Source organism: Ylistrum balloti, unplaced genomic scaffold (assembly GCF_031769215.1).
Source record: "Ylistrum balloti isolate Yb309-2 unplaced genomic scaffold, AGI_CSIRO_Ybal_v1 Utg369678, whole genome shotgun sequence".
Taxonomy (NCBI): Eukaryota; Metazoa; Mollusca; class Bivalvia; order Pectinida; family Pectinidae; genus Ylistrum; species Ylistrum balloti.
The window spans coordinates 254,410-272,578 of record NW_026781920.1 but is presented as its reverse complement, the minus strand read 5'-3'; the positions used below and the strand labels follow the sequence as shown (position 1 = coordinate 272,578).

Here is an 18,169-nt window from a genome sequence, read left to right as displayed (position 1 = left end):
TTCAAAATGTCTGCGCCCATGGAAGCTGAATACTGATGTAGGTGCTGGTGGATTTTTAGCATAGAAAAGGTGTGAAACATGGTGATATGAATAGGCTTTTGTCAAAATAGACGCTCTGTAGAAAAGGAGAATGGTATTCACAAGCTTTTAGTACACAGATTTTAGCGAAGAATATTTTTGTAAGGTATCCGGGATACACATCTTCAACATCACCAGTTTTGACGATCATAGAACCGCGATGGTTCCATGTCCATCAGACATTTTTATGTGAAATAACAGTCGTTTATAAAGGATTCCCTACTATTTACTGTTTCAGAAGTAAGATATCAATTATTTCCCAGCTAAAGCCTCAGATGCATGTGGACAAACTTTGTTTTATGTTTTTTTGAATTCGCTTATGTTGCCCATTAGTTCCAATCATAGACACTTTAAAACTTCAAAACAAAAATTGACCGGATCACAAAACGAAGCATTTACAGACGTGTAGTAAATACCATATAAGATAACCATTGATCGCCCTCCCAGTATCCATTTTCATTTTGATTTGTACTCGTAGATATTTGAAACTGTCATAATGTGATTATTTGATGATATTCTCATAAAAGCCTTATGGACTTTTCTCAGCATTGACAATATTTGGATTTATTAAGGAATAAAATATCGTTTAACTGCAAATATTTTCTACAAAAGTATCTGACATTTAAATACAATTGGTACTGGCAATGGGATGAACATCTGGAAATAATCTGATCTCACTTTTCCACTTGTCACATCAGCAACATTATCTTTAATTATATTTTCTGTAAATCATCAGACTTACTTCTTTTTCAATTTAGCTGCTCCAACAAAGTTACAGGTTTACACAACAAGATATTTCCGACAATTTTTTTATTTTTGATTTTTTTGTGACATGATTTTTTTATTAGAATATTTAACACAATTTTTTTTCCAGGTCATGCAGGCAGAGACTGTCATTAAAATGAAGTCAAAACACTCTTAATGGTTAAATCAAAATTGTTCATTTAATAGGTGATAACATTTTTTTATGGTCTTGGTAAAAGAAATTTATTGTGTTTAGTATGTGTACCATTTGATTAACAACTACACTTCTAGCTTAACTACCTGGTATTCAGTGAATACCTAATATTAATATCAAAATCTTAACTTGAAATGATACAAAAGCAACATAAACAATTTTGAATTCATAATTCATTTGTTTGTAAATGTCTGTCCAAAAAGGAAGATATAAGAAGAAAAAAAAATAATACCAAATACTGTTCTTAAAATGAGTCACAGAAAGTAAAATTTTGGCTTACAAATGTTTCCTATTTTCAGTGTCATAACTTGATCATGCCTGAGGAAACAGTGTTTAAACAGGTGGATGAGAAGCATGTGTCTGTGGAAGTGGAATTGATGTTATGGTCACCAAAATTTGACTTGGTGGCATTATCAAATGTTCAAGGGGAGGTAAGTAAAGCCCATCCTTCATGCAGGTTAAGGTATCATTTAATATATATCTAATGTTCCTTGCTAAAGTGAGTGAAGTATTTGGAACAGGAGGGTAAGGTCCAGTGTTATAATGGAAGATGAAGATGATAATTGGATAGTAGTTTGTAATGTATGATTAGGACAGGGGATAGGGTAGGGATTTTAATGTCCTGTGATAAAAAAAGGTAGAAGTTGGAGTGTAGTCTAGTTAGGGGGTGTAGGGACAGGGTGTTGCAGTGTCAAATGTTTGAAGAGGAAGAGCATAGGATGTAGGTGGTTAGTAGTATCCATAACTTTGGGTTTCAAAGGGATGAAAGAGGAGGAATTGTTTCAGGAAATGTAAAATTCATTTAAGTTTCACAAGGAAACAAGTATTGTCTTGTACTTAGGAGGAATAAAATGTTTTCAGTACAAAAAGCCATTTTTTTTATGTTTTATGGTCATAGGGATAATTCATTGCTCAGTATGTGCTTAGTTAACCACAGTTACTTGCTTATTTCTAAAAGGCTACTTGAAAGAGTATAATTAACACAAGTATCATGCTTAAGTTCTCATTTTACAAGATTACATCCCTAGTCAAATTCATTATTTTGTAGTGATATAGATAAGAATTCATTGGAACCTGTTTAATTTTCCATTTGTCAGAGGAAAATGTAATAATAAGCAACATTAACAGTTGATAAATTTGTATCGGACGTCTAATCCCATAAGTTAACAGTCTGATGCACCAAACTGACTTGCTTCCGATAGAAATTGTTTGAAGACCAAAATTTGTAATCTGCTTTGTTTTTCCCATAAGCACAGTTATTGTTTCCATAGCTTTTGTTTGTTTATTTTCTGAAATTTCTAACCTGCTATTGTAAGTTAGATGCTAGGGGCATGCTTTTCTTATTTTACTGATTTCACAAGGATGTTTATTTTATTGGGTCCAAATTTTGTACCATTGTTGACACGTTGGAGGTCACAGAGCTAACATTAGGTTTTATTTTTCAATCCACAGGTTGTACTTCATCGTTTGTCCTGGCAGAAAGTCTGGCTGGTTGCTCCCCCTGTGGAGGATGTTAGAGTTACAGCTTTAGCATGGCGACCCGATGGAAAAGGTAAGGTTAGGTTTGAAATAAAAAATGGATGAAATCACCCAACCCAGTAAATAACTTCAGAATATGTGTGTATTTACTGGGTTGATTTTCCCTCAAACAGTCAGGTATTTTCAAATGGGTCTCTTTGTAGTAGTTGGTGGCAATTTTTACTGAACATCACACAGGATGCCAGTTACTTGCTATATGAACTGAAGCAATAAGGATAAAGTGTAACATCCTTGATAGCAAAGGGTGATCCATAATCTGAGCTTTATGAGAAACACATACCATCTCAGGTAAAGATTGAAAAACACACCTCAGATCTTCAGTAGAGGTTGTGATGTCTAATGCTGTACCTTATGAACTATTTTTGTTTCTGAACAAGTGAATGTTTAGTGTACCAATAGTTAAAGATAACCTGTTTTGACTTAAATACTTATATATAGTTTGCCTATCTTTACATATAGATACAAGGCAGAAATTTACAGAAGAGGCATCCACTTCTTACTGTAGATAATAAGCCAGTTTGATTTGCTATAAGGGGCATATCGCTAGCCAGTTTTTGTGTCGCCTGCAGAGCAGGCAGACACTTAGGGATCACTTTGTCTGTTGTCATGCTTTGTCGCCGCCGTCCATACGAAAGTTTTCCGGACTTTTTTCGGTAATGCTTTGAGTTATCAAAATGAAATTTAGCATATTGCTTTTTGTGGCAAGGGTACAGATTAAGTTCGATTCCCAGCTGTGACCCTTTTTGGCAGAGTTATGTCCCTTTCAACTTAGAAAATTTCCTGGAAATATTGTTTTCCAGCCTTTTGGCATATGCTTTGAGTTATCGAAATGAAATTTGGTATATGGCTTTTTGTTGCAAGGGTACAGATTATGTTTGATTCCTGGCTGTCTGTGACCCTCTTGGCTGAGTTATACCCCTTTGAACTTAGAAAATTCTCTGGGAATATTGTTTTCTTGACTTTCTTTGGTTATGCTCTGAGTTATAGAAATGACATTTGCTATATGCTGCCTGTGACCCTTCTTGGCTGAGTAATGCCCCTTTATGCTTCAAGTGATAGAAATGAAATTTGGTATTACAACTTTATGGTTGATTATTGCACATCCAGTTCAATTTCTGCAGGCGACACATACAGTTCCGAGGAACTCTTGTTGCAGGTTTGTTTTGAAGGTATAATTTATTGCATATGCAAAATCGATATGTAGTTGTCAACAGAAAATTTAGCTGGATTTGCAAGATAAGAGAGAGGCGGTTAGAGATAATATGGCAGCATAAAGCAAGTATAAGCATTTTCTAGTCAGTTCCCATAACATAATGAGTTACACATATAACATACGTTTCATACCACAAAATCAAAAATGTTTATTCACAAATAACATTTGATAAGATTTGATTAGATTACAGGTGACTACAAGGCTTTTTTCCACTCATTTGAAAAAAGCCTTTTTATTTCATATTTGGAAGAAAATTGATCAGTTGATAATGAAATTTTCAGGCGATAACTATGGTGTATATTTTGGGAATTTGGCCATATTATGGTATGAATTCAGTTGGGAATAGAGCCCCTATTTTGGCCCCACTAAGCCCCCAGAAAAAGCCCTGGACAATGTGCTGCATCAATGGGTTTTCTCTTGTTGACTTTGTTAGGCAGGTCATGTGATCAGTGTATACCATTTAGTACAAATCAAACTGGCCGTCTTTTATAATGAGAGTAAGCTAAAAATCAACCATCCTTTAGAATTAAAAATGCACTTTCATCACTATTTCAGTATTAGCAGCAGGGTATACATGTGGCAAGATCAACCTGTATGATATCGAAAACTCTGAAATCCTCACAACTCTTGAACTGCCAGGGGAGGTAACTTGTATGAGCTGGATCACCCAATCACTACCAGAGGGCAGCGCTTGGTCTCCAGACCCATATGATGATGATAATGCAGCAGTTTACCTTCCAAAGCTACAACCATTGAACAAAAGGTTGTTAAAGGCTAAATTCTTATAATATTTTCTAATGTACTTACTTGTTGAAAAATTCAAGTTTGACATTTTAATGACCACACTTGTCTTCATCAGTGTGAAGCATATTGTGGTATTTCATCTAGTTCATTGGTTTAATCAGTGTTCAGTTGTGTTGCCTTTGATTTTAAGAATTTGGCTGATATTGGTCATGATTTTTTATGACAGATCATGGTTTGACAACTGTATGATCTTTTTTTAACAAGACATAAAAAAAGACGTAAAAATGATGATATTAACACATTCACTACAAATTTTTTTAACGAAAGTAAAATTTCTGAAGAAAGCATGATACCTGGATAGTTGGCAACTTGGGTGTGTGCAATTAGCTGATATAGAATATCTTTTTCTTTTAAATGTTTGATTCAGGTAATAATTTTGATAAAGAATTGAATGAATGAATGATTGTTTAAAGATATTTCAGTGATTCTCAATGATAATGTAACAGAGGTCATTGTTTATTTCAATATCTCTGCTAGGACTTGAACCTGGAACTTCAGTGTATTATGGCTAGTATTTCCAGGGTTACAATAATTTTCTTCAAAACAATTCCGTTAGATTGAGATAAAATGTATTTCATGATTAGTTATGTGGACTGCGCTTGTATCAATATTGCTTACACATTTAGAAAGTACACAAGAGCATGCAGATTTACAGAGGACACTTAGGTTACACTGAATACATTTTTAATAACCTTAATGTACCCCCTGCTTATTGTACGTGAGAGGTGAGGGGGGAGATGGTCGGTCATCTGTTCATAAGGGGAGATAATTTCATAATATACGATTTTCATGTTTCAGTTATGGAACCTTAACAAAAGGAACATCTGTGTGAGTATGGTTACATTGATAATTGTGAAACCTATAGCTCAATATTTTCGCTGTTTTGCAGTACATTAATGTGATCATGAAAATCTAATGCATGAAATTATTAAAGGACATTGAATACACATGAGTATCATAATTTAGATTGCAATATTTTCAATTGGTTGAAATGTAATTCAATTGTTTTAACAGCAAATTACAAAAAAATCCTGTGAAAATAACCAGCTACATGGCAATATTTCATCATAACTTCCGTTTTGTAGGTGAATTTTGCCACTGATTAATGATTTGGGACTCTAAATGCTTCCTTTCACATCAGCTTAATTCCCTACCTTATGTTGCCATTTTTTTCTCCAGTTCACCAATCAAAACTCAAAATTGTCTTCTGTTTTCTCCATCTGTTTTTGCATAAAATATTTCGAAGGCATTAAGTGATGTTCAATTCAAGTGTGTCATCATGAGGATGTATTTGGATATTTTGAAGCATTATGTAGACTTTCATGGCAGCTATTATGCCATGACCATGATATACTCCTTGTATTAGCATCAAATAAATTCCTTTACAGAAGGGATAACCTCTTTTGCTCTTTTCCACAATTTTCTTTCGTAAAATTTTTAATTTCTGGTCTAGAGTAATAATTTGGGATATGCATTAGGTATTTAGAATGTCACTCTATTTCATCTGTTTGTCCTGCTTTTTTGTGATAATTTCACACCGATCCCATTTGATTTAGAATGAAATAAACTGAGTATCCCACAATCATATCTCTTAGATTTTGTGTTTTGTAAAATTTATTTATTATTTCAGGGAAGAAAATGTTGAAGATAGGAAAAAGCTGAATGACCAAAAGGAGTAAGTATTGGAATTATGCAAAGATTTCTGTCAAGAAAAATTTGATGTCTGTATTGCATACTGTATAAGGGAGACATGACAGCTCATTTGGTTAAGAGGCTTGGCAACCTTAGGGGAAGATCTGAGGTATGTTATTCAACAAGCCCTTCTCTGGGCAGTTTGTCTATAATTTGTGGAGCTGAGAAGTTGAACAGTCATTTCTGCGTGTACACATGGGTTTTCCCCGTGTACTCAGGTTTCCTCCCACAATAAGACCCCTCATGCGCTTACATCTGGGCCAACAAGAGAGATTAGTATAAGTTGAAATAACTTGTTTCGCAATTGATATAAAATAAATAAAGTTCATAGTTTTTATAGTCAGTTCTGTCCTGGTTGTGTCATTGGACGAGATATGTGTTTCATTCCAATTGCTCTATATAGCATGCAGTGGGGCTCCAGCTTGTTGTTCAGTAATATTGACAAATATGTGTGCTCCTCAACCAAATATGTTTTTTTCCAAACTGGATCTGTTGTTTTTCCCTAGATTGAATTTGTTGCTTGCTGGCTGTGGAGCGAAGGAGCTGCACATGTTCGCATATGGCGTGTATCCTATAGGGGACAAAGTAATTACACCAGTTCAAGATGCACAGGTAAGTAGGAAGGAAAGTGAAATGGGATTTCATTAGTTTAATGGTTTTCTTTTTTCAAAACTTAAAAAATTGTTTCAATTTCTGCAAGTTTGTGAAAGCAAATTATTCAATATCTTCAAGATTAGATCAAGATGTTCACAATATAACCAGTAGATTTGATTTAGCAAAAATGCTTTTCTTTTGGAGAATATCTTTTAAGGTATATTTTTCCAAATTAACCATGAAAATATAATTAAATGAAGAATTCATAGTCTTCCTTGAAAAGTATATCCTTTGAACACTAAGGTTTTGATAAAACCATGAAAATTCAAATGCATTGAAAAATCCAAACAGTAGAGATACATAGTCAATATTACCCTTTAATTTATTGATGTGTAAACAGTATCACCAGTATTTCAAAAGTTGTCTCCCCTGCAGTACTTAGCTGATAGGTTTAAGGCAGGTACTTGCTTTTGATATTGATGCCATGACTTTGATTGAGAGCAGTTCTAGTAAAACATTGATCCCACCTGAGGATTCCATGTTTTGTTTAAGGGGTATCACTCATAGATTTAATTTGATAATTTACCTAGAAGTAGTAATAAGCAGGAAACCAAACTATGAAGAGAAATGATTTATTTTTGAGTCCTGGGGTCAAGTAGATATTTTACTGAAAAAGCTCTGGAGTATTTCAGGCCAAAATGGAATTTATTGACTAGCACCTGGTTAATTCTCTTTCTGCATATTTTTTTAGTGTGAAATTGTGAGTTATTTCAAGCAGCATAAAGAAAGTTTTTTTGAATATTTATTTACTTGTCGAGAATTTTCATTTTGCTCTAGCTGAAGCAGATACATAGTGCTGAGATCTCCCAGGACCTTCACATGGTTTCCATGGTGATAGAGCTGGCTAAAGGGGATACCCAGGAACAAGAGTTTTCCATTATGACTGTAAGGACAGAAAAGAAACATCCTTATATGTACATAAAACTCTGTATTAATATAGAGGATGGTAATATTGAAAAAACTTAATTCTTCTTTTCCCAAGGATGCATCAGACCTTATTTGGTTAAAAATCAATTTGACAATTGTGAAAACTTATTTAAAAAACAAATTTTACAGAGCTGTCCATGTAAAGCGTAACTTAAATAATCCAATGTACCGAAAAATGAGAAATAGAGTAAATAAAAAATTGAATACCTCTTGTCTATATATATTTAGATAGAGATGTTGATTATTTTAAAATATCTTTCCACAGTTTGACACAAGACTGTTGTCATCTCGGTACCAAGAATTGCGGATCCTGGCATTAAAGTGCGGACAGATTGCCACATTGATGGGAGTAAGATAATATTTTTATTCTATCAATGTATTTCATTTTTGATAAACCCATATTTTTATCTGTACTAGATAAAGCAATCATCTTAAAAATAATTTTTTGAGATAACTAATAGAAATTCTTATTGTGTTTGGTCTGAAAATGGTCTTAAATGAAATCTGTTTTTATGTCACAATCAAGATGGCCATTAAGCTGCTATCTTGAAAATTTTGTTATTGCTTCTTCTGCTGAACATATATTTGTTTAGAGACAGGACTTCCACTAACAATTTGTGTATGGTCAGTCAGTCAAAATTGAAATTAGGAGCAGTGTCGTATTTAAGATAGCAGTAAAACCTAACAGAGAAGTCTGATGCAATCTGATTGAAGAAAAATTCTCATATAAAAATACCAAATGTTCAATACCAGTAGAATGATGGTGCTGAGAGGAATGTTTGCTTAACAAATGTTAGAAAGTCAAACTGTATTTTTAGCAATCCATGTAGTCATTACTAGTCAAGCAGTACCTGTTATCAGTGTAATAACATCCATTACATACATTTTTGGTATAACCACACATGTAATATGACCTAGCAGAGTTTTGATTGGCTAAGGTTTGCATTGTCACATAATGGAAGAAATGGATATGAAGTTGAAAATATTGTCTGTTCTGATTTTGTATCAGTCATATTAAATGCTGTTTTCATAAATGTTTGTAAAAGTATCTTAATATATGCCATAAAAAAAATCTTCCAATTAATTGATTTCATTTTTTATAATGCAGATTTATCTGCTTTTATAAGCAGGTATTGATCGTTATGTTATTAGGTTGCATTAAAAATTAATGTTGCTATCTCACAAATTTTTTCAACGTTATTCTCTCATAAACAAATATGGTAAAAGTCAATGCCAGCCCACAAGAGCAGATAACTCTGTATGAGGAAAAGACAGATTATGTTAATATGTTTGTTTCACAGTACCTACAACAGACTATACAACAGATGTCAGAGGCTTGGGAAGATATTCTCATGGAAATGGACTCCAAACTTCTCAAATTTGCTGGTGAAAAAAGAGTAAGCAATCTTAAAATACAGTACAGCTGGTAATTTTCAAGGGTAAAAAATTTGCACATTTTCCTTTTACAACAATCATATTGCATTACAATGAATTCAAATTTTTCAATCTGGATGTAAAAGGCCATTCTATAGTCACTTGTCTCATAATTTCATGAACTGTATTAATTATGATCTCTTAAATGTGCAGCAAAATAGTGAAAATATCATCCCAGTGAAAATAACTAGTTATGTTATATTATTGCCAGAATTCCTTTTAACACTCTCTCCAGTTTTGATACTGTTGTAAAAGTTTTGTTGGTTGAAACTTTTACGGTTTCATTTAAAATAAACAATAAAAAATACCAAAAAATAATAACATAACGGTATATAAATAATGTAGATATTTGTTCTCTCATTAAAAATGACTAAATCTTGATGATTCTTATTAGTTAAATATTGTTCATATTACCAAGTAAAATAGAGAATGGAAGAAAACAAGAGTTTATATTCAACTTTGACTCTTGACTTCATTAAGCTGAAATACTTATTTTCTATGCCAGTAAAGTACCTTAGCATTCATGCCAAGAAATATTTGGTAAAATATACTGTAAAATCATATATTTAGTGGGGCCAAATTTTAATGGTTTTCAAAAATACACTTTTGCTTTCATTTGATTTTTGTGGTTAAATCTTGCCCACCAAATCTAGTAGCACTGTAATCCATATCAATTTGTATCCGTTTATGATTTCATGGACATATGAATTCCTGGATTTAGAATACACACAAAAAAGTTCACAGAAAATGAATCATTCCACAGTATCAGGGTTAAAATTTCCCTCGTGGTATGACAAGGATGAAAAAATAGGGCAATATGTATGATGTTCAGTGAAATTGTGAAAATTTTCAACACTGAAAATGACCCCCTATATGGTATCATATTGCTACACAATCAATATTTTTTTTAGATATTTTTATAAATGCTAATAATATACACTTTTTGTATCTTTAAAACTGAGTAAAGTCTCTAAATGACTTGAGGTTCAACATAATTAGATACAGAATTTTCTCCTTTCCCATGTGTATTTGAAGAGATAATTATATCATCTCTAAATTAAGTTATTATCTTGACCAGTGATACACAAAATCTAATTATTAAATACAGAGTTGTTGCCCTTCCCATATGTATTTAAAGAGTGAATTATGATATTTTTCTCTAAAGGTAATGATATTATCTTTACCTGTGATACTCAAAATTAATCACTTAATTTGGAAGAAAAATAATTAGCCAATTGTACAATTTGAATTTCTGACGATGACTTTTGGAATTTCCTAGAATATTGCATTTCATGTTAAATTTTATTTATTTTTTTGTACCACATATACAAAGTCTGTCTTGCTTTCTTCAGAAGACGGGTACCAGCACTGTGAGCAATGATTTCCTGGAACTGTTGATGTTTGGAACTCCCAGGTAGGATTTTACTCTGTTAAAAAGACCTTCAATTTAAGTAAAAGACGAAGATATAAGTGTTGCTTATCTGTCTGTCTGCTGTGGATATGTAGCAAAAATCTTGTTTGTAAGATTCCAAAACATCTCTTGCATACAGTTTCTACTTGCTCCGTTGTATCGTAACATGAATTTTACATCTGCTTAGAAATTGGTGGTCAAGGTTAAAGTATCAACGGTCACACTTGACCATTTTTGAAAAAAGTAAATAGACAAAGACAGTGTCAGACAATAGCAGTATATTGAAGCATTTTGTAAATGCCCAATAATTACATATAAGCACATTCAGTTTTACAAATTTAGGAGTTTTAAAAAGTTTCAGTTTCAAATTTTGCCTTGTCTTTTGCAGTCCTGAACTTCAAGCATTCCTACTTCACGAACTCACAGAAAAGGTTTGTATTTAAGATTTGTCTGTAATTTTGGGATCACACTTGGTGTGGGCTTACTTCTAAATCATTTCATGTGCTAGTGAACATTCTGATCTTCAATTTAGATGCAGAGTGCAACATTCCCAAACCAATTTTTCTCAAAATGGATCACCAGTTGAAACCAAATGGAATGATGTCCTCTTTATTGTAGTAGTAAAAGCCTTCCCAATACCGATCAGTTTGATTCGGATTACCAAACCGATTTTATGTCTGAAATGATTGAAATATACTGAAAACTAATTTTGAAAACTGGCTTTACCTGAACAATGAAGAAGCAAGAAATGGTTAGACTAAGTGAAAAGAAGAACTGATGCAGAGCTAGAAACCTGAGTTTTGCATCTTTTTAAAAGATAATTTTTAAACTAATGAACAAAAACATCTATTTATTGACTATATCTGTTGACAACACTTTCACACCAGCTGATTATTTGACCACGGCTAGGTGCAAGGTCCTGCCATGTCATGTAATGAAAGTTCTGAGGTCACTGTGCAAAGAGCAGATTTCCTTATATATTTGACCACGGCTAGGGGCAAGGTCCTGCCATGTCATGTAACAATAGTTCTGAGGTCACTGTGCAAAGAGCAGATTTCCTTATTAGTGAAGTCATGCATTGTACTATATTGAAATATTTTTACTCTATGAAGTTTTTTGTTTGCTGTATTGAGTTGGACATGTACAGTGTAAACGCTGAAAACAAAGGAAATGATTCATGTAATGTACAGAACAACATCTGTTCAGCCATATCCGAGTCCTGACCTGTCAAATAAGTTCACTTCTACAAACCAAACCCTCCCTGAACCTGCCAAATGTTGGACTAGAGAAAATCCTTCTAAAATGTGAAAGTTCATACATTATGATGATTCTCACAGCAGCTAGGTTTCATTGTTACTGATGATTTTATAGCGTATTGTTTTTTTATAGTTTTAATTGTGTCATATTTACAATTCTGCACATTTTAGCTAGCTTTTAGAATAAATACATCTACTCCATATCTGCCCTAGATTTCTATATAAGCCTTAAATGCCAAAGGGCTGTGGATTATTTTCCGCTGTGGGATGATATAACATAGGATGAAATAATTTCTCATACAATTAAACTTATTGTACAAGAACATACATTGGCTGAAAGTGACTGTAGAACACTTTTGATGTTATGAATTTATGCCTCCTATCATTATAACAGGTGAGCTAAAAATAGAAAAAAGATACTGTTGAATGTAGTTAAAAATTCTTGTATGATTCTGAACAAGTTTTATTGAAGTAAGTGTATTTGTTTGGTCTGTGCAGGGTCTAAAGAATCTGGGTCACTCCATAGAGACATCCTACTCAAACATACAGAAACTGGTGGTTCAACACCTTCAAGTGTGAGTATAGAAAGTAAAAGGGAAGAGAGGAGGACATGATAGGATTTCCGTAGATTAATTCAGCATTCAAATAAGGATATTCTTGTATTTGTATATGCAACAATAATTTTGAAACTTTTTAAAAATAAATTTGAAAGGTAGCTACAGGTATGTTGAAAATTACAAAAACATAAGATTGCTTGTTAAAAATACTTTTGAATAAAATGAGATAAGTACTTTTGTAAGTAAATGTATGTGAGAGAAAGGGATTTTTATTGAATTTTAAAGTTAAAAGTTTTTTTGAATGTTTGAATAATTTTACTGATTGTGATTTTGTATATGTCTGTATCAGCCAAACACATTTGGAAAGTTTGCATCTGAGAATGAGAATTGTTTTTCAAAAGCATGCAATATGATGTCAAATCATAATGTATAAAACAAGAGGAAGATAAAAAAAGTATTACATTTACTAGTGAGTAAAAAATATTTTCTCTGCTGTCCTTTAAACATAGGGGCCTTGATAGCTCATTCTGTCAGAATGTTGGCATATTTAACCTCATATAAAAAGCTAATGTATGTGGTTTGATGCTCACTACCTGTGGAGGTCCTTTGGTAGCCAACAGTTGCTACATGGAGACACTGTCTCAAAATACCCTGGCTGTTCATTGGTCAATAAACGCAGCAAGGAAAAACAAACCAACAATGATAAAATATTTTACTGAGTTGATGAAAAGACATTTAATAACGTTCTTGTTACAGGGTAAGTCAGGCAATACTGTACCACCTCAGCGATCTCCGTGGGATGTCAGCTTGGTACGAAAAGTTCGGAGTTCTAGGCATGCACACACAGAAGATCCAAGAGGCTGTCACGGCTGTAGGATCTTTTGTCCTGAAAACATCAGAAATACAGCAGTGAGTTTGTCTTGTATCGAAATGTAGACATTTACCTGTAAGCAAATTTTAACACTTACATACAATAATTTCTTACTTAACACAAAGCTAGGATTCAAAGTAGAGGATATGGGCTTATCACAGGACAGACATAATATGATTTTACTTAATTTGACACAATCTAATTTTAGTGCATTGCCACTTTCTGGCAAACTAGCCAAATCACAAATTTGTTCATCGGCAATAATTACTATATAATCAGCATACAGAAACTGCAAATAATACCATCATATTTTAGTGCAACCTTTCAGCATGGCAATCGCTAAAATAAAATTACCACTTAAATGTTTAAGCATGTTTTTTGGTATTTATATTGAAACTACAATTGATATGAGTTTGCTTATTACAAGTCAGATATAGCATTGTGTTGAAATACCTAAAAGTATCCTACACACCAGCATTGAGTCTTGTTTATTGTAGAAAAGGTGATGGGCTGTAAAATCTGAAATTTTCATGGAGTTCAGTTTCCATAGTTTTTTGGAAAAAAAATATCACTAATTCATGAAAATTTGATTTCTTTCCTAAATATATCTCAATAAATCTATTTATGCTTATTTGAACAATTTGTAGACATGAATTCGTGAATTGAAAGTTACCATGAAAACAAAAATAAATCCCCCACAAAAATGAATGATTTTTGCAGTATCATATATGCACTTTGATTCATTCAGATAATTGGATATGATTTGCTGTAAAACAATTTGAGACTGATTATATACTTATTGGTTTGCAGAGTGATTGATAACAGTATAAAGAATTTCAAGGCGTTCTTCAGGTGGCTGTATGTAGGTAAGTCAGGGCAAGCCTTTTGACTTGTCAAGAGACTGTAAAGAGTAGTATGTTTGTATTTCAGCCATGATAGCTCAGCTGTTACAACATTTGACGTAACAGTCTCTGTTGAAGGTCCAAAGTATGTGGATTCATTCCTACATGGGACGGTTTGTGTTTATCATGAAGCTGAGATCGCAGATCATTCTGTGTTGTTGTGGTTGTTACCTTAGGAAAGACGCTTGACCCAAGTCAATTTGCACAGGATATGGTGGTCCTCCCACATGTTGTTCAGTCAAGATAGCCACCATCTTCCATAATGAGATACTGTCTCAATATGGTCTTGTCAGTTTTCAGGGCTGTAAACTCAGAATTCAAGTACAATGTATATCAGTTCACAAAAAGGACAAAAAATATTAGTAAATTTCCACTCTGTGAAACTTTTCTTTTTAGAAAGATAGGAGCAATCCTTCTCATATTAATTGTATTTAACTTCTGTTTTAATTTGTTTATCTTTGTTATCAAATAGTCAAATGACCAGTCTAAACTTTTGACCATTTCGCCCTTGTGGTATGGCAAAATGTATAAACAAATTAGGGATGAATTTAATGAAATTTCATATTAAATTTAAGATGTTTTTTAAAAGTGCTCAGAAAAAAAAAACTTCAGCAGGTTTTAAATTCAAAATATGAAGAAGAAAAGTCAATAGAGACAGCCATTTTGTTGTGCCATGTTCAATTCTGGACATAAATCATTGTCTATATTATGACATCACAGTCAATTTTTGACAGTGCAGCCAATGAAAAACACTCCAGGTTATATTGCACTAGTGGCAAATAGGAATAATATTACATGGGAAATTCACTGGACAACAGGCCAATTACGTGATAAATGTAGTCCTTTTTTATTTATCCCCCGTGAAACGCATTTGCGGGGGATATTAAATTGGGCTCCGTCCTCCCGTCCTCCCATCCATCCGTCCATGTGTTTTCCGGGCTATAACTTCGAAACCGTTCAACTCAACTTCACAAAACTTCCTATATATATTAAGTCATTGCCCTAGTTGTGCCCTTTGCTATTGTCAACATTTCACTTTTTATATTTTTTTCTGTTACCATGGAAACATAGTCAGAAAACACCAAAAGAGGGCTTTTCCGAACTATAACTTCCAAACCGTTCCACTCAACTTCACAACACCTGTGCACATGGGATAATACTTTGCTTTGCAGCATCTTGTTCTTTATTTGTTTTTGTTTGTTTTTGGTTTTTTTTTGTATTTTATTTATATCTAAGGTGAATTTAACATTGGGACAAAGTGAAGAAAATTTTAAACCAGGGCAAAATGATCTCGGGCAAATATTACTCTGTATAAAGTACGTAATGAAGTACTGAACTTCTCTTTCTCTCTCATATTTTCATTTAGCTGTGGCTTCAACTTTTTATTTATAATTGTTTTACTATGCTTTTTGATTTCTGCATTGAGGTTCTTTTAACCATTCTTGTTTTTTTTATTCAAGTTAGTTTGAGTTTTTCAGACCGAAATTTTTTTTTTGCAATTTCAATTTCCACCTAAACAGGAACAGGGGCATGAATTTCAAGAAATATTCTCCAGGCTTATTCTGTATTTGACTCCTTACAATATTTGTTATTGCAGTAATTCTAAGACTTTCCAATGAAAAACCTCCTGCCGAGCTGAGCAAGGTGAGCATATCTAAAATACGAACATAAGTGGGACATCAAATCATTTCAAGATTCAGTCTTTAAAGTTACATATGGAAAACCAAAAGGAAGGTGTTGAAAATGAATCTGATTGAGGTTATGTAGAACTTCCCAGTAGCCACATTTCAAAGCAAAAATAACTTGTTTATTAGATGGGGGTCAAAAGGTGATGGTGTCGAGGGTCTTCATGTATAAATCAATTATGGTTTGAAACAAAAGTCAAGTCTATGTAAAGAAAACATTGTTGGAATCAGTTATGTTTAAGCTTTATCAAATATTTTTTTAATATAGAAGTATTAAAACAGAAATTAGATAATGTAAACATTATATGATTTTATTAAGTTTTCACCTGCATTTGACTGACATTACCTTTGTCCAGATTTTTCAGTTTTCAGGTGTTTTGTGGTAGGAATATTTTTCAGATGAATGTATTAATCTTCACTCTTACAGATGACACAACATGATATTAACTTTGTAGCAGAATTCCTCCGAGACAACTTTGCACATTTTACCCTAGTAAGTACCATCAAATACTGTGTAACCAATAATTTTCACAGGTCAAAATTTTCACAAATTTCTCTTAAAATGATCTAATTATATTTTCTTAAAATTTTGCAATCTGGTTATAAAAGGTCATCTTGCACACACTAAAATGTAAAGTGTGTGACAGTGTAACAGGTACTAAATTTTAAAGGTCATCTAAACCGAACAGTCATAATGACCTATATTGTTGTGCTTCGTCGTGCCATGCACCATCGCCATCTGCCATTTGCCGTCAAACTTCTTCCCAAGTTCCACCGGTGGGATCAAGCTTAAACTTGCATGAAATTATCCTAAGGTCTTTACCAAGTGTTTTTATTTTTCGGGTATGTCTGAAATCTCAGATGGCCGCTATGATTTCTATGGCTGCCATCTTGAAAAACATTTTATTTTTTAAACTTTATATTTTAAACTTCTTCTCCAGTTCCACTGGTGCCATTGAGCTAAAAATTGGTGGGAATGTTAAAGAAAGGTAGCCAACAAAGTGTTGTTATTTTTCAACCTTGTCAAAATTTTGATTCGGCAGCCAGGGAGGTCATTTCATAACATGATTGCACAATCATGGTTTTCCTTTGCAACATCTATTTCAAACTTCTACTCAAGTTTCACCAGTTGGATTGATCTCCAACTTTACTGTCCTAAAATATGTTACACTTGTTAAAGTTACCTACTTCTCACCAAAACTACCATCTGCATCATGGAAAAAGTAACCTTCTACCTGCTGAAAGTTTTTGTAAACAGATGACCATTAAGGGCCTCTTGTTGAGATATTATTTCATGTTTTGCAAAAAAAAGAAAATAAAATCCCTATGAAAATAACTGCCTATATGGTAGGTTTTCTTTTGACAAACTCAGTTGAGTAACATCATTTCCAGACCAGTGCCACAATAACTAATTCAGTTGGAGTGTTTGCCCATGTAACTTTAGGTGAATATCATAGATGCGTAGCATGACATTCTGTGCCCATAGCACTTTGTGTTTCTCAGGAAGCTGAGAAATGGACCTGTATGTGCTGAAGTGGTTGTTTTGGGCAAGGCATATTACCCTAATGCATTGGCGGACAGGCGATGGGCCTTTTATATGTTGATTAACAAAGTTGCTAGAAGCTACTACAAGGAGACCCTTCTTGTAACTTTGTATAAAGATACATTTAAACAGGAAAATTTAATTAAAGAAATGAATAGTTATGAAATTTACATGATTTACAGCGAACTTAAAGATAGATGATGTGATATAATGAATCTCATGTTGTTTCATTTTTGCAGGATAATCAGGATGAAGATGACATATCAATAGCAGATCTGATGGAGGACCACAACAGTAAATCAGGCTTCAAGTTGGAGAAAGTTGGACAGGTACAGGATGTAACATAGGGCAGTTAGGGTGTGACCTAGGGACAGGTACAGGGTGTGACGTAGGGCAGTTAGGGTGTGACCTAGGGACAGGTACAAGATGTGACCTAGGGCAGTTAGGGTGTGACATAGGGCAGGTAGGGTGTGACCTAGGGACAGGTACAGGGTGTGACATAGGGACAGGTACAGGGTGTGACATAGGGCAGTTAGGGTGTGACATAGGGCAGGTAGGGTGTGACCTAGGGACAGGTACAGGGTGTGACATAGGGACAGATACAGGGTGTGACATAGGGCAGGTAGGGTGTGCCAAGGGACAGGT

The 18,169-nt window shown here is 33.6% G+C and overlaps 1 protein-coding gene across 1 annotated transcript in view; it reads left to right on the top strand.

The window, feature by feature from the left end:
• Positions 1–25: 25 nt before the first annotated feature.
• The window catches only part of LOC132564042 (anaphase-promoting complex subunit 4-like), an 87,277-nt gene continuing 69,133 nt past the window's right edge, over positions 26–18,169 (top strand). Inside the window, exons 1-18 of the mRNA XM_060228789.1 lie at positions 26–69; positions 1,336–1,467; positions 2,489–2,588; positions 4,344–4,551; positions 5,391–5,420; positions 6,223–6,267; positions 6,791–6,896; positions 7,716–7,823; positions 8,131–8,214; positions 9,167–9,262; positions 10,652–10,713; positions 11,099–11,141; positions 12,465–12,541; positions 13,280–13,432; positions 14,205–14,260; positions 15,894–15,940; positions 16,409–16,474; positions 17,764–17,853. Of these exons, the coding sequence (XP_060084772.1) occupies positions 1,351–1,467; positions 2,489–2,588; positions 4,344–4,551; positions 5,391–5,420; positions 6,223–6,267; positions 6,791–6,896; positions 7,716–7,823; positions 8,131–8,214; positions 9,167–9,262; positions 10,652–10,713; positions 11,099–11,141; positions 12,465–12,541; positions 13,280–13,432; positions 14,205–14,260; positions 15,894–15,940; positions 16,409–16,474; positions 17,764–17,853 (1,488 nt within the window). The 5' untranslated portion in view covers positions 26–69; positions 1,336–1,350. The remainder of the gene's footprint in view (positions 70–1,335; positions 1,468–2,488; positions 2,589–4,343; positions 4,552–5,390; positions 5,421–6,222; positions 6,268–6,790; positions 6,897–7,715; positions 7,824–8,130; positions 8,215–9,166; positions 9,263–10,651; positions 10,714–11,098; positions 11,142–12,464; positions 12,542–13,279; positions 13,433–14,204; positions 14,261–15,893; positions 15,941–16,408; positions 16,475–17,763; positions 17,854–18,169) is intronic.